This window comes from Triticum urartu, chromosome 7, assembly GCF_003073215.2.
Source record: "Triticum urartu cultivar G1812 chromosome 7, Tu2.1, whole genome shotgun sequence".
NCBI classification, from domain to species: domain Eukaryota; kingdom Viridiplantae; phylum Streptophyta; class Magnoliopsida; order Poales; family Poaceae; genus Triticum; species Triticum urartu.
In genome coordinates this window covers 75,995,619-76,010,825 of record NC_053028.1, presented here as the reverse complement: position 1 = coordinate 76,010,825, position 15,207 = coordinate 75,995,619, and the positions used below count along the sequence as shown (strand labels likewise).

The 15,207-nt window shown below is 46.1% G+C and overlaps 1 protein-coding gene across 1 annotated transcript; it reads right to left on the bottom strand.

The window, feature by feature from the left end:
- Positions 1-4,641: 4,641 nt before the first annotated feature.
- Positions 4,642-11,814, bottom strand: LOC125519726 (TOM1-like protein 6). The gene is made up of 9 exons (XM_048684468.1): positions 11,531-11,814; positions 10,230-10,308; positions 10,044-10,142; positions 9,263-9,376; positions 8,954-9,093; positions 8,763-8,844; positions 6,326-6,411; positions 5,680-5,931; positions 4,642-5,594 (listed from the first exon to the last, which is right to left on the bottom strand). Exons 1-9 carry the CDS (start codon positions 11,632-11,634, stop codon positions 4,820-4,822), a joined length of 1,731 nt encoding a protein of 576 aa, XP_048540425.1. The 5' UTR covers positions 11,635-11,814; the 3' UTR covers positions 4,642-4,819.
- Positions 11,815-15,207: the final 3,393 nt, after the last annotated feature.

Below are 15,207 nucleotides of genomic sequence, written 5' to 3'. Positions count from 1 at the left end.
TTTGTCATTGCGTATTTCTATTTTCTTTTAAGTTCGATGCCGACGATACTTGCTTTGTAAAAAAGACATGCTTTGCCCTGCGGTCGATATGCAATTAGGTCCGATCAATTTTTTGTCCTAGTTTTAAGTCCATCTTGAACACAAAATGAGTGCCACCAATTTGTTCTTCTACTTGGAACTCCAACCCTAAAATGCATTCTTTTTACCAATTGTAAATCTACCTTCGATAGACCCGACCAATTTGTCTATCATTTGCCAGTCCACCTTCGATACGCAACTGGACTGATCCATTTTTGTCACATTGGGGGCCGTTTTTTCTTGTCCCATTTTTGCAAGTCCACCCATGGTACGAAACAGGCCCCGACCTCATTTTTCCCCATTTTAAATGTCCACTATCGACACGCAACAGGGAGGCCAACCATTTCATTTTTCGAGTTCTAACTCCACCCCGACATACAATTGAAGGGCCACTTCTTTTTGTCCTAGTTGCAAGTTCATTCTTGACTTGCAACTAGGGTCAAACTATTTTTATCCGATTTTGCAACTCGGCCCTCGATGCGCAACCGGGCTCCACCTTTTTGTCCCAATTGTGATCTCACCCTTGACTTGTAACTAGGCCTAGACATCTTTTTGCCTCAGCTGCAAGTCTAGCCTCGACTCGCAACTCGGTCCACACCTCTTTTCTCTCAGTTGCTAGTCCACTCTCGACTCGGAACTCGGGTGTGTTGTTTTGTTTTCACCCCAGTTGCAAGTCCACTCCCAACTTGCAACTAGATGCATGTAAATTTGTAATCACCCCAGTTGCAAGCCAATCATATACTCGCAACTCGGGGGTGTAGTTTTGTAGTTACCCTAGTTGCAAGTCCACCCTCGACTCGCAACTCAGGGGGTGTTTTTTTTGTTCTTGTTTCATGGTAGTTGCAATTAGACCCTCGACCTGCAACTAGGATTTTCTATTAGCCTAGTTGCAAGTCCACAATCGACTCACAACTTGAGGGAATGTAGTTTGTAATCGCCCCAGTTGCAAGTCCACCCCCGACTTGCCACTCGAGGCATGCAGTTTTTGTAATCGCCCCAGTTGCAAGTCCACCCTCGACTCGCAACTTGGGGATGTAGTTTTGTAGTTGCCCTAGTTGCAAGTCCACCCCGACTTGCAACTCAGGGGGTGTAGGTTTTTGGTTCTTGTTTCATCATAGTTGCAATTGAGACCCTTGACCTGCAACTAGGGGTTTCTGTCGGCCCAGTTGCAAGTCCAGAATTGACTCGCAACCCGAGGGAATGTAGTGTGTAATCACCCCAGTTGCAAGTCAACCATGTGCTCATAGCTCCGGGGTGTAGTTTTTGTAGTTGCCCTAGGTGCAAGTCTACCCACGACTCGCAACTCGGGGTTTTTTTTCTTGTTTCATGGTAGTTGCAATTTGACCCTCGACCTACAACTAGGGTTTTTTGTCGGCCTAGTTGCAAGTCCACCCCCGACTTGCAACTCGAGGGATATAGTTTTAGTATTCGTCCAGTTGCAAGTTAACCATGTGCTCGCAACTCGGGGATGTAGTTTCGTAGTTGCCCTAGTTGCAAGTCCATCCTCAACTCTTAACTTTTGGGGGATGTAGTTTGTATTCACTCAAGTTAAAAGTCCACCCCTAGTTGCAACTCGAGGGATATAGTTTTAGTATTCGGCCCAGTTGCAAGTTCACCTTGTGCTCGCACCCTAGTTGCAAGTCCATCCTCAACTCTTAACTTTGGGGGATGTAGTTTGTATTCACTCAAGTTAAAAGTCCACCCCGACTTGCAACTCGATGGATGTAGTTTGTAATTGCTCCAGTTGCAAGTCAACCATATATATGCTCACAACTCGGGTATGTAGTTTTGTAGTTGCCCTAGTTGCAAGTCTGCCCTCAACTCGCAACTCGGGGGGAGGGGGAGGGGTCCTGTTTTTTTGTTCTTACTTCATGGTAGTTACGATTAGACCCTGGACCTACAACTAGGGGTTTCTGTCGGCCCAATTGCAAGTCCACCATCGACTCGCAACTCAGGGTGTTGTTTTGTTTTCACCCTAGTTGCAAGTCCACCCCCGACTTGCAACTCGAGGCATGTAGTTTCTTAGGGGCCCAATTGCAAGTCAACCTTCGACTCGCAACTAGGGGGCGTATATTTTGTAGGGGCCCAATTACATGTCAACTATCGACTCACAATTGTCCATGTGCGGAGGGACTGGCCCAGGCACACTCGCCTGCTATTGTGATTTTTTTTGGACAAACAAACAAGAGACAATACGTGGGATGATGTCATACTTAGATGTGACATAACTATTCAAAAAAAATTGTCCGTGTTTTTGGGAAAGTGTTAGTGTTTCAGAAAATATTCAAAAAAATTAAAAAATGCATTTTAAAAACTTTTTGAGTTTTTTAAATTGTTCATGTTTTCAAAAATTGCTTGTGTTTTCAAAAATGTTTGCAACTACAAATATTGTTCACATTTTTATTAAAATATTCTGCATCTATAAATTTGTTCACAAATTTTCAATAAATGTTCAAACAGGTTTCAAATCTGACGATGTAGTGAGTTCCTAAATATTCACGCTGATTAATTATCGCAAACATCCATTTATTCTAGTGGCTAGAAGACACGCGTTAAGTAGTTGGAGCATGGTAGTTCGATTCCTTCTTAAGTGTGGCTTTTGTCTTGCAACTTTTTCTTGTTTTTTTCTGAGACGAAACAACACACTTAAGATATTTTTTTCCTGTGTGCTACAAACCAAGAAGCTTCGGTCCCTAGCTGTGCATACCGGCCAGTCGAGACGCACTCAGCTTGTTTAGCACCAACGGAGAAACTCGGCTGGACAACCATCAAACAAAAATTAAACGAACCAGCTGTAGAAAGTTGTCAATGAAAGAGCCACAAACAAAATGTGACATCATATTAGATGTGAGATAATATCTCACATCTAGATGTAACATAGACAGACCCATATATATATATATAGGCCGGATCGAATCGCCAGGTATCCTCCTACTCCGAATCGAGGCAGAACATCGTGGTCCGTCTGTTCGCTGGCTTCTCGTGAAGCGGGAGGGCCCACCGGGGAAGCAAACAAGCGGCCAGCGCTGGGTGTCTATCGCGAGTCACCGCTGTGCATGGGCCACGGCCCAGCAATCTTTTTCGGAGCGCCTGCTAATGCGGGCGTTACCTTCCTGAGAACTTCTGAAATTCCCTCAAAAAACAAAAAGAGAACTTCTGAAATCACTAGGAGTATTGCTTGCAAAGATCACTCTCATCTTCTCAAGTTGTGACAAGTGGCACACTGTATATGCGTTACTTGTCGTAACCTGGAAGTTTTTTTCCTTTTTTCCCTCCGCCGTGCCGCTGCGCCCCTGCACCGTGCTATTAGATTTTTAGATGTTTTTTTAGATGTTTTTAGATGCTATTTTTAGATGTTTTTACATATTTTTTAGATTATTTTAGTTTATATTTAGTTTAGTTTTAAGATTAGGAAAATTTCAGATGTGTAGTTATATTTATTTAGATGTGTAGTTAATTTAGATGTTGTAATTTGTTCATAAAAATTGTGCACTTTTGTATAGAAACTTTTTTTTTCATATATACGAAAATGTAGAGTGAAAACGAAAACAAACATATAAGAAAAAGCAAAGGAAAAAATGAAGCAGGAAAAGAAAACCGCCCGGCCCGGCCACCACCGCATTTTCATAAAGTGTTTCCACCGAGTCCACGTCGCACCGATCGAGCACCCGCGGCGAAGCAAGTCTTTTTTTAAGGTAGTTCTTTGTGGGTGTTAGTCTATTGCGCACCTCTGGCCTAGCCCATATGGTGTTAGTGTTTTTTTATATTTAACAAATTTAAGAATGATTGTACCCCTCAAAAAAATTTAAGAACGATTGTAAAAAATAGTATAAATAATAGGAACATATCGTAGGAAAATATATTTTGCTTAAATTTTTAAATGATATTGTCAAAACAGTTTTTAAATGGGGAAATATTATAAAAGATGAGAAGTGTTCACCCGTTCCAAAATACTTGACGTGGATTTAGTTATGGAGTACAAAAGTTCATATACTCCTATGCTATGTAATATATTTGTGTACCTAATGACTAACGAGCACCTGAACACAAGCCCGTTCCTGCTTCATATGGGCCATCGGACAATGGTAGCAATGAAAAAGGCTAGTTGAAAATCTAACTGAAAATTATTTGAACTACATTTTCTAGCCGAGCAAGTGCCTGAGGAAGTCCATTTCTATAAGATGGAATCTGGATCAGAGTGATGAAGGTGAATATCTGAAGCCAAACTGAAGCTGAGCGTAATGACTTCAGTCTAAAAAATCAATGGAGATTGAAGGGGTGATTTGAATCTAAATGAAAAGGACTGCCTTCAGAGTTCAAGATCACACCAACTTTCTTTCTGCGGTTGTCCAGTGCAAGGAAATAAGAAATCAGCTCCACAAATTGCATCAACCTCTCGATGGCATCTTAATCGAAGTGCACAATCAATTTTAACTCCAGAACTAAAGAGATTGGGGATTTCACATGCTCTGTTTTCGCATAAATTACTAATGTCCCCCAGAAGCATCAAGCAAACCAATCAAGGCAGCAAAGTTTGCGGGCCAAATGGAATCATAGCAGTCATCAAGACAAACAATGCAAATCTTTCATATTTTGATTCCACTGGCATCACCATGGTTTATTGGCTCGTATTTTGAAATCGTAGCAGTTATCAAGACAAAAAATGCAAGTCTTTCATAGTATTTTGATTCCGCTGTCATCGCTACAGTTTATTTTGGTATGTATGATTCCACTAGCATCACTACGGTTTGTATGGACTGGACATTCCTCCAATTACCGTGCTGCCCGTTTTCAGAGTGCCATCCGCATTTCTCTCGAGCAGATCATCAAAGAACTTGTTAGAAGGAACATAAGACGGCCTGCGAGACCCTGCAGACATTGGTTGCTTCAGGCTCTTGTTTGTCGGTGAATCTGACGCGGCACTTCGAAGCGGTATGCCAAAAGATTGCGATTGCTGTAGGGGCCTCATGTTCGGCGGTACTTTAAGAGACGAGCTGGAGGTAGAAAGATGCTGCGACGAAGATGCCACGAAAGGGTTTGACTCGGTGTTGTCCTGTGGGGCCCATGGTGGTGGCGGGTAAGGAGATGGGTTGTAAGGAAATTGTGGTTGAGGTTGAGGTGGTGGCTGCTGCTGCTGCTTAATGGGTGCAGTTTGAGGTTGATGCTGAGCCCAAGGAGCGACGTAGCTATTGTGCGCTGCAGCTGTTTGCTCTGGGTCTACATAATGAGGCTGTGGATGATAGCTGGTTGGGGAACCACCAGGATGCAAGGCAGGTTCAGGTGATGGGCTTGACACTATGGTGAGCGCAAGGAGGTCGCTCATAATCTTGTCTTCTGGAGAAGTCCTTATAGGAGCTAGATGATCAGGCAATGCTAATGCACTGCTTGAAGTAGATGGTGATGCTGTAGTGGTCACAGAAGCTGCTGAGCCTGCTGTTCCATCCTGCGTGGACGACGATGATGCGCCTACGCCTGAAGAGGCGCTCTTGTCATTTGCTGACCTGAATCTCGAATTCCTGATCACAATTATTCATCAGCAACGAACCATGCAAGATAGACTGAACAAAGTATGAAACAATAAAGATCGGTCATCAGTAGGACCTGCGAGCTAACTGAGAGAACTCATCATCTTCCTCCTCTTCCTCTTCATCATCCAAGACAAAAGTTGGTACAATGGCAGTTTCTGGAACAACTGTTACTGCAGGGGGTGTAGTGATCCCTCTGGGCAATTCACTCAACACATCCGTTTCTTCACCCGGTAGAGGGGAACCTGATGCAATTGCATCGTGTTTGGAAAGCAGAATTTGCAATCTGTCGTTTAAGTCGAGACTTTGGCTCAAGAGGTCCTCATCACTGTAATGCAGCACAGGAACGTCAGATAATTTATATGGAATTGCGGTTGTCATTCTGTAAAAATGATCCCTGCCTCTGAACAATGATTGCCACTACTTAACGTTGTCATGTTATACAAGGGAAGTGTCCAGGTAATAAGCTTGACTTCGGTCTGGGTTTAATTTTTCGATGGAGAATCTTAATTGTTATTGATTTGAAACAGAATTACAATCTGAGTGAAAGGTTGCGTGGAGAAACATCGGATTATTCTTACACACTAGTTACACACAGAAATCCTTTAAACCAAGTATGCCCTTCATAGCAAAAGATGATATGACTGTTGCCACATATTTATCCCTTAATAAAAGGTAATAAGATGCGAGAATGTAGGAGACAATGTTCATACAGCACGTACCTCACTGAACTAACCAAACTCATGATCTTTTTCTGGTATGATCGGCATTGGTTCACAAGTTCCGCGATAATTTCATCATTCACAGCCTAAAATGACAAGCATGTCAGTGATTTAGAAATTTGCATGTGTAGTGACCAACACAAGGCAACAATAAATCATTTCAAACCCTCAAGATTAGACTCATCTACGTTGGATGCAAACAAGTGTTCTTGAGCATACAACAGTACCACACTAAACAAATTAGTGAAAACTTTAAATATTATGACATTTACAAACATCAATATAGAGGAACAAACAATAGGGTTGTACACGGCAGTGACTTGCGCCGTGACCCATGCGGACGACCGCTCGGGAAAGACTACATGTCAGCAGGTGGATTCCTTGGTGGATCTCATTACCTTGATCGTCCCTCTCACATACGGAATGGTGGCGACAGGTTTCTTTTCCCACCTTGGTGGTGGTTATTCTACCTCTGTATTCATGGTTTTCTCTAATATGGCAACACCAGCAACGACCCTCCTGCTTCCTCACTGATGCAGGATCCACGGTGGCAATGAATCTTCTTGGGTAGAGCTGTTGAGGATTGTGCTGCCTTTGGACAGTTCAGGAGCTACTCTGCCTTGTGGGGGCACAAAAAATCCCAAACTGCTCTTCCTTTGCGAAACAAGACAGTGGAAGTAAAGGGCGAGAAACTTGCGACGTAGACTTGGATTTCAACATTACTTTCTAGTCAAATCTCTCGAAACAGGCTTTCGCCCCGCTTTATATATAAAGCAACAACCGAACAAAGTACACGGCCGAATGATACAAGGTAGAGAGGTAGCCCTCTTACAAAGTCGATCCCAGGATGATCGGATCACGTACACCGCACGCGACTATGCTACCGGAAAAGAACAGAGGAGGGATGTCGGCGCCATGCATCACTGCTGTCGAGTCCACAATGGACAAAGGTTTTCACCTGAAACCCGGACACGGAGGGGAACACCACGACGACGTCTTCAAGAAGAGAGCGGCGCCCACAAGCATCGCCATCATTGGCGCCAGAGCGCAGAGCTCTCGCCCGGTAGCTCCCGCATGCCACCATGAGGTCTTTAGAAGAAGCATGATGATCTCACATCCCTAGATCCTTCCTGATCGAGGCGCCACCACGGAGACCGAGAGCGCGCCCGGGCCACCTTGCGCTATGCCTCTCGCCACCCACACAACCAAGAGACAATGCCACCACCACCGCCATGGTGCCCTCCGGAGAGCCAACCATGCGGACCACCTTCCAGGGCCGCCGCCCCGGCATCCATGCCATGAGAAATTGCCAGCCGTCCACTTTACAGTGCACAAGCCGTGGTTGGAAAAGCCCGGCATCAGCCTCCAGGCCAGGGCCAGCGCCGCCACCGTAGGGGCACCCACGCCTGAAGTCCCCACCAATCCCGGTGGACCAGGGGGACATGACCTAGTAGCTGCCGATGGCCATTGTCAAGCCATCAACTCAAATGACGCCAAATCCGTGGCCTACAGCACTGATCTGACTGCCGCACAGCACTGTCACGACCACCAACGCCATAACGAGACGACGCCCCCCGATTGAACGCAAGCTCCTACCTTGGCCGGAACAGAGGCGGCCCAAAGCCGTGCATCGACTCCAGGGCGACTGAGCGCCGGACGTCGCGCGAGGAGCAACGAACCCTGCGCAGGAGGACCACATCAAACTCCCACACCAGCGGCCAGTCCACGTTGCTGCCCTACTGCCATCCAACACACCTGGGAAGGGCGGGCGACGCCCCATCAGATCTGGGCATCCCAGATCCAGATGGGGGGCCGCCGAGCAGCCGCAACCATTGTGCCAGCCCGCGCCCCATCGGCTCTCCACACATCACCCCGCCACCACCGTCCGAGGCCTAGGCCTCCACCGACCACCCGCTGTTCTGCCTCCACCCACCCGTGAGAAGAGCCGCCGGTCACCTCGCTGCCGGCAGCCGCCGCCCGATGCCCAGGAATGCCAGGCCGCGTCACCCCCAGGCCCCAGCCCAGGTCGATCAGGAGGGTTAGCTGGAAGGGCAAGAGTGAAGAGCGAGAAGCAAGGAGTCGAAAGTTCAATCCGATCAATGTTGGGAAGTTTTTTTTTGGAAAGAGCTCAAAGTACAAGAGTGAGAATTTCATAGCGGTTGCTAGAGAATAGCCAAATTGGACTCAAGCATACTTAGAATTGGCGAAATCTGCTATGCACTTGTTACCAGAAGTTCAAGTGAACCATGGACTGATGGAGTAGCTCATTTGTTGGCTGAACTAGCCAAGTGGACTATGCATTCTGTGTTTCACGGCTCCGATGTGTGTGTTCGAGTTGCTTCAGAACCATTGTAATAGTACTGTTCTAAATCAATAAAGTTCTTTCTTCTGCAAAAAAATAAATAAATAGAAGAAAAAACATAATAAATCTATATACCTCATGATCATTTGGATCTACTTCTCTCAGCATCTCACTTAGTAGCTCCGCGGCACTTAAAATGCGTTGCAGGTCTGACAAACTAAACAGATAAAAATATGTCATATAACATGGAACACATTTCATCCGTTTTCTCAGACACTAACATGGAGCACACAAAAGATGCATAAAAATATAAAATAAATGGTTACCTCAGAGGAGAGCCACTTGATGAAATCATCCCATCAGCTCTCAAGGACGAATTGACTGGACTCCCGATCCCTGGTTGAAGGTGAGGGGCGAATATTGTTGCTGCCTCAGGTGAGCGCCTAGGAAATTCTAAACCAGATTGCTGCAATTAAAGAGGCTCATTGGGACATGCCAAACAAAATGATCCAAGATTTAACAACTATATGTACCAGATTCACTTATCTGATGGGTGACTTTCGAAAGTTGACGAATAAAAGGGTGTGTCATGAAGTCTAGGTTGTTCTGAACGGTTTAGCAGACAATAAAAATACCTTAAGTTCAGAATATGCCCAGTAGAACTGAGGGTGCTTCCCACCAGGCCCACCAAATGCTTCTTGCCAAGAATCAAGGAGTGTCAAAATTTTGTCCCTCACTTGCACATTTGCCTGTGGTTATACTGAAGAATTTAATCAATACCACAAAAACAAAATTTTAGAGAACAAAAAATTTATGATACATATGGTAATTAGAATTTATTAGACAGAGAGCCAGAGTAAATGTAATGTTTAGGAAGTTACTGACTGTAAGAGCAAAGATTGGATGAGTACACATGGATGCCAAATGGAATGTCAAGATCTTATGAATTTGATTAAAAAGGGGAAAAACTTAAAAACAAAATTACTACCCAATAAGTTTGAGAAGAAATCCTGCATATCTCAGTTTCCTCAGGTAGCAGTGCCGGGAGTGCAATTTTAAAAGATCTACAGTTAACCATGATGCCGTGACCACCTGAGATTTGTCTGTTTCAAAAATTCAGACCTTAACTAATCGTTCTTAAGCCATGGAGCTACGTCCATGCTGATTGTAACTAATTTTCTGACATTGGCCGGATAAGAACATATGTGTGTGTCTTCCAAAACATTAATGCATCTCATGATTATGTTCATGTCAACTCAGAGTATGTTAGGGTGTGAAGCCATCTATTTACCAGAAAATGGAAGGAATTTTACCTACATGATATACTATAGTTCTTAGTTTCATGATTCAGAAAATAAACATTCAGTGGCTTTTCCAGATAACAAACTGTACAACGGCATGTATTAGAACACTAACCTTTTTCTTGGCAAGTTTGACCATTTCTGGCAATATACCGCGCTCTACAACCAGAAAATGCACATGATCGCCACAATTTTTCACCAGAGTCTCCAACAGCTGCAATCCCAGTTCACGGCATTCTCAAACAAGCACAAACAGAGCAGAACTAAAAATTCACTTAGGCTGACAAGCAGAGAAATGTACCGTCAATGCAAGAGATTGAACCGATGAATTCTTGTGTTGAAGACGCTTCTTCACAGTTTTAATCACCTCCTTTGCTTGCCTGAATCATTGGTTTATGTGTAAGCTCAACTATTTACTCTTGTAGGAAAGTAGTCAGAAAAACTGTAAGGATGTAAGCTCTCTGCGCCTGTCACATCATTAATGTCGTGACCACACAAAACGAGGCTGCAAACTTGTAACCGCTCTGCTTGGAACATGTTGCAGATGATAACTACCTACCATGAGAGGTTTGATCCGTGGTAAAGCTCATCCACCAGATTGGCAGGCGGTATCCCAAATTGGTTTCAAAAGTATTTGAAGGATGTTCCTTGAGAAAGTTCAGTGTGAATATGAGTTTTATTTGGTCAATTACATGTTATCTCAGCGGCAAAAGGCATCAGTTATTCAGCCTATATAATTCTTAGTGATGTGTGGGTAGGATGGCCTAACCTTTTCAATACATTAAACCTGACGACAGACTTAGTCAATGCAGGAAAGAAGTAAAATGGTGTGTCGGCTCAGATGTCCTCTGTCTGAAACATGTCTAGTGCAGTAATTCTGAATTATGGCAATCCAGAGCTCCAATGGTTACACCAAGAGGTCCTGGTGTGCCTGAATCTGGACAATCTAGACCATTTAGAGCACCATACAGTGCAGGAGTTCCACTCTTCCAGAGTGAAAACTGTGCATGCATACACTTACTTGTTTTGCCGCTACATGTGATGTTCTGCTTCTGCTGAACTGAAACAGGTCTAGTGCAGTTTCTTTTGGAATTTGGAGTGACAGCAGCTCATATGATCCTGGTGTGCCTGAATCCAGGTTGTCTACTAGCCAAGCCTAAATATGGTGAGCACCATTCATGCACGAGTCCCGTCTTTTCAGAGTAAAAACTGTACGTACGTACTATATGCTTATACAGTTATACTTTGTATGTCCACTATATCCGATGCTCTGCTTTTTTTCTGAACTGCCAGTTGGTTGAGCTCCACCTATTATAATTGCTGCGCGCCCAATCATGCTATCGATCGATCAATCAAATACTGGTATAACCTTGGCGCGAGGCGATAATTATTTTTTTTAGCATATTAAGATGAGGAAGCACAAGAATAGCAGTACTAGAGAAAACGGGAAGTGGGTTGCGGTTGCACAGGAAGGAAAGGAACGGATCGAGAAGACGGATTTCGAGCGATTATCGCGGTCGCACAGGAACCGATCGAGGACTGGGAAGGAAGCCGGTGGAGAGAGTAACGGACAGGGAGAGAAGGGAAGGGAAAGGGAGTAACCCGTGATCGGAGTTGGCGCCGTCGCAGATGTCGATGTTGAGGGTCCAGTCGGGCCCCAGCAGCAGGTCGCTCGTCGCCTTCTCCACCCTCACCGCCGCCGCCATGTCCACCGCCCACCTTGGCTCCTCGACTCCCTTCTCCACTCGCCTCTCTCTCGCGGAAGACGTACGTCGCGCAGAGAGATGGAGGGCCGATGGCGGTATGGTATTGGAGCGGTGCGAATGGGACTCGGGCGATCGGTTTCGGTTTCGGTAAAGAAGAAGACAAAACGGGCGGCCATTATTAGGCGCATCTGTGCGCTTCCGGTCCGTGCGAGGCAGAGGCAGAGGCCGAGGCCGGCCGGTGCCGGTCGCACTCCGGCTCCGCGCACCGAGCCATGCCAGGGACGCACGCACGCACGCACGCACTATTCCCTCGAGAGGAAAATCCAGCGGAAAACATTATCCGGAGCCCGAGTGGTGGTGGAGGCCCGCGAATCGAATCGATCTCTCACGGGCTGTTGCTGTCACTGGTGCTAGGCTGACACACAAAAGTACAGGCCAATTCCTCCAAGAGCACACCCAGCTCCACGTGAGCCGTCCTTCTGGTCCATGGGCGTATATACACATCACATAAAAAAATAGTTTAACAATTAAATAAAAAATCAGTTTTGAAGATATTTTTAAAATAAACTTGAGCTTCCACTGCACGGTTAAAAACAGTTCCACCAAAAAGAAAAGAAAAATCATTGACTTCTTTTCGAAAATTGACAAAAGAATTCAGTCAAAAAATTGTGTGGATAGTGACCTATGAAAGCAAATAATTTTAAATTTTTTTTTGCCCTGAGACGCTGGTTTTTCTAGTTGTGAAAATTTATACTAGTGCAAAAGAAAGTCAAGTTCATTGTAAGAAAACTTTCAAACTTCTTTAATTATTAAAACAATCTCATATGATGTACGTATGTATACACCAAGGCACCAAATGGTACTTCCCGTTCTTGTCATCTTCTTTTTGCGGATAAGTTGTTTCGCACACACACTCTCTATACATATCCAATCTCGATCACTGCGGCACTCTGTTCAAAAGAAGGATCACGGCGGCGGCGCAAGTAACATGACAAATAAAATCTAAACTTTTGTCAATACTACTCCCGTAGCTTTTAATTAAAAATTTTAGGGGTCTGTAGCTTTTAATTAATTTTTTTTAGAATCAGATTTTGATTAGTTAAGCTTACCCCGGCCACAACTTTTCGCCGAGCACATCACGCAGATGCGGGCGGGTCTACACTGAACCCACAGGGCCTAGCTAGCGCAGCAAAGGCACTATGGTGGTGGCGCCGTGGTGGAGGGCTTCGTCGGTTGCCACTCCCACGCCGCCGACCACCGTTGGTTGCGTGGCGCCTCGCTCTACATCACGACCAAGACTTTTTGATTCTGGTGGTTTCTGATAGGAACGACTCAATTGATTGACTCCAACCATTATTGCTTCGGGCTAATATTCAGTCTACATCATGCTTTCGGTATTTTTTCGATAAGGAGAATATATTAATATCACTGAGATATTCCCTTCGTTTCTTTTTACTCCGCATATAAGATTTGGTCAAAGTCAAACTACACAACGTTTGACCAAATTTATATAAAAAAATATGAACATCTACAATATTAAAACTATATAGTATGAAAATACATTTCGTGGTGCATCTCATAATGTTGATTTCATAATGTCAATGTTTATATTTTTTAATATAAAGTTAGTCAAACTTTACAAAGCTTGACTTTGACCAAATCTTATATGCAGATTAAAAAGAAACGGAGGGAGTACCAATTACACCCAGCCTCTGCAACAACGAAATATCATAAAGACACTATCGTTACACACAGTAAAAAAAAGAAATAAAAGATCCCGCTACAGTGATCTTCCTTGTAGCTGCAACACGAACCACCACCTAAACAACACCTGAAGTCCAAACTCTTCAAAAGTGACGCCTCCAAAAGAAAACAGTGCACACGCATCGTCATCGCCAGATCCTAGATCTTAGGTTTTCACCTTGGAGAAGATCCGTGCTCTCAAAACAATGCCTTCAATAAGATCACTGCCAGACACAATCAATTAAGGGGTTTTTACCCTAAAAGTTAGGACTGTACTCCGCTTGTGTTGCCGCCCCCACTTGCCGATGCCGCTGCTATGAGTCACGGATCACTAAGCAAAGTCCTCCTCGCCCCGATGACCGCGTTCCACGGGCGTATATCACTGGCCACCTAGCGTCCCAAGTTATGTATTTTTGTCATCGCAAAAAAAAAGTGTTTTCTTTATGGTCAAGGGATGTTGAATCACTGCACTCCATGCTTCCCATGCAACGACTTGGAGCTTTCAAGTCAGGACTAACAGCGTCTCCAACAGGCGCCCAACGCGCCGCGCGGTAAAAACGGATTTGGTGCGCGCCTATCGCCTGGTTTGGCGCGGCGCGCAGCGTTTGCTCCAGCAGCCGCGCTGAAAAACCCCGCGCGCGCACAGCTCCAGCAGGCGCCGTAAAATGCAGTGCGCGCGCATTGTACAATATTTTTTAAATTAAAATTACATAGATAAAAAAAGATACAAAGATATTTTACATCGGTGCAACGGCATAGATAGATAGATAGTTCGACATAGATAGATAGATAGATACTACTACGGCATAGATAGGTAGATAGAAACTACTACGGCACACATAGATAGAAAACTACTCCAAATCGCTATCATCACTATCATCACCATTGTTCTCCTCGGCGGTGTCGTCAGAGGTATCCAGCCAGATGTCCAACCACCGATCATCGTTCGCCGTGAAGAACGACTGGCCACCTGCTGCAACGAGATCGGACTGCGCGTTCGCCAACGCCTTGCGCCGACGCCTGTCCAACCGCGCCTCGCGGCGCCTTCATGTGTCCTCCTCGCGGCGCCTTGCCCAGTAGGCCTGCTCGTAGGCGACGTACTCCGAGTGGCGGGCGCGCCACTCCGCCATGACCCGCTCGTCCTCCTGAGCGACGAGGAGGCGGCGCTGCCGCTCGGCGTGCTCCGCATGGTCTTGTACCGTGTTCAGACGCGGCGGCGGGGCACGGTCGAGCGCTTGCTGGAGCGTGTACACGTCCTGGAAGTTCATCTGGCCGCGCGGCCGGCCTAGGTGCCACGCCGCCGCGTCGTACGCGCGGCCGGCCTCGCGCGCCGTCCCGTACGTGCCGAGGCCGAGCCGGAGATCGCCGGAGCGTATCTCCGCGTAGTAGCCGCCGTTGGGGCGCAGGCGGACGCCGCGGTAGCCGGACTCTCCTCGGCGGCGCGGCGGCATGGCGTGGCGCTGGGGCAGCGGAGGCGCGTCGGTGGCGGGGCGCTGGAGCGGCGCGTGGCACAGAGAGAGCGAGAGAAGAGGAGAAGAGGAGGCGTGGAGAGGCGCGTGGCGCGCGCTGGACTTTATAGGCGCGCCAGAAGCGGCGCGCAAAATATGACGCGCGAGCTGGCGCCTTTTCACGCGCGTGCAAGCGGTTTCCGTGCGCGTGGTTTTTTCGCCGCCGCTGGAGCGCGGCAAAACGCTTGACGCGCGCTAAAGGGTTTGTTTACCGCGCGCGCCCCGTTTCGCGCATCCGTTAGAGATGCTCTAAATGGTGAGGCGTGCTTTGTCGCGCCGTTCCTCGGCCGGGCTATTACAATTAGAGGTGAGCACTTTTACA

Excerpts from the sequence above, each read along its gene's own strand:
- LOC125519726 (XM_048684468.1), bottom strand. The coding sequence starts at position 11,634 with ATGGCGGCGGCGGTGAGGGTGGAGAAGGCGACGAGCGACCTGCTGCTG. Across the intron at positions 6,412-8,762 it reads TAGATCCAAATGATCATGAG|GCTGTGAATGATGAAATTAT; the intron begins GTATATAGATTT and ends TTGTCATTTTAG. Across the intron at positions 5,595-5,679 it reads TTCTCTCAGTTAGCTCGCAG|GAATTCGAGATTCAGGTCAG; the intron begins GTCCTACTGATG and ends AATTGTGATCAG.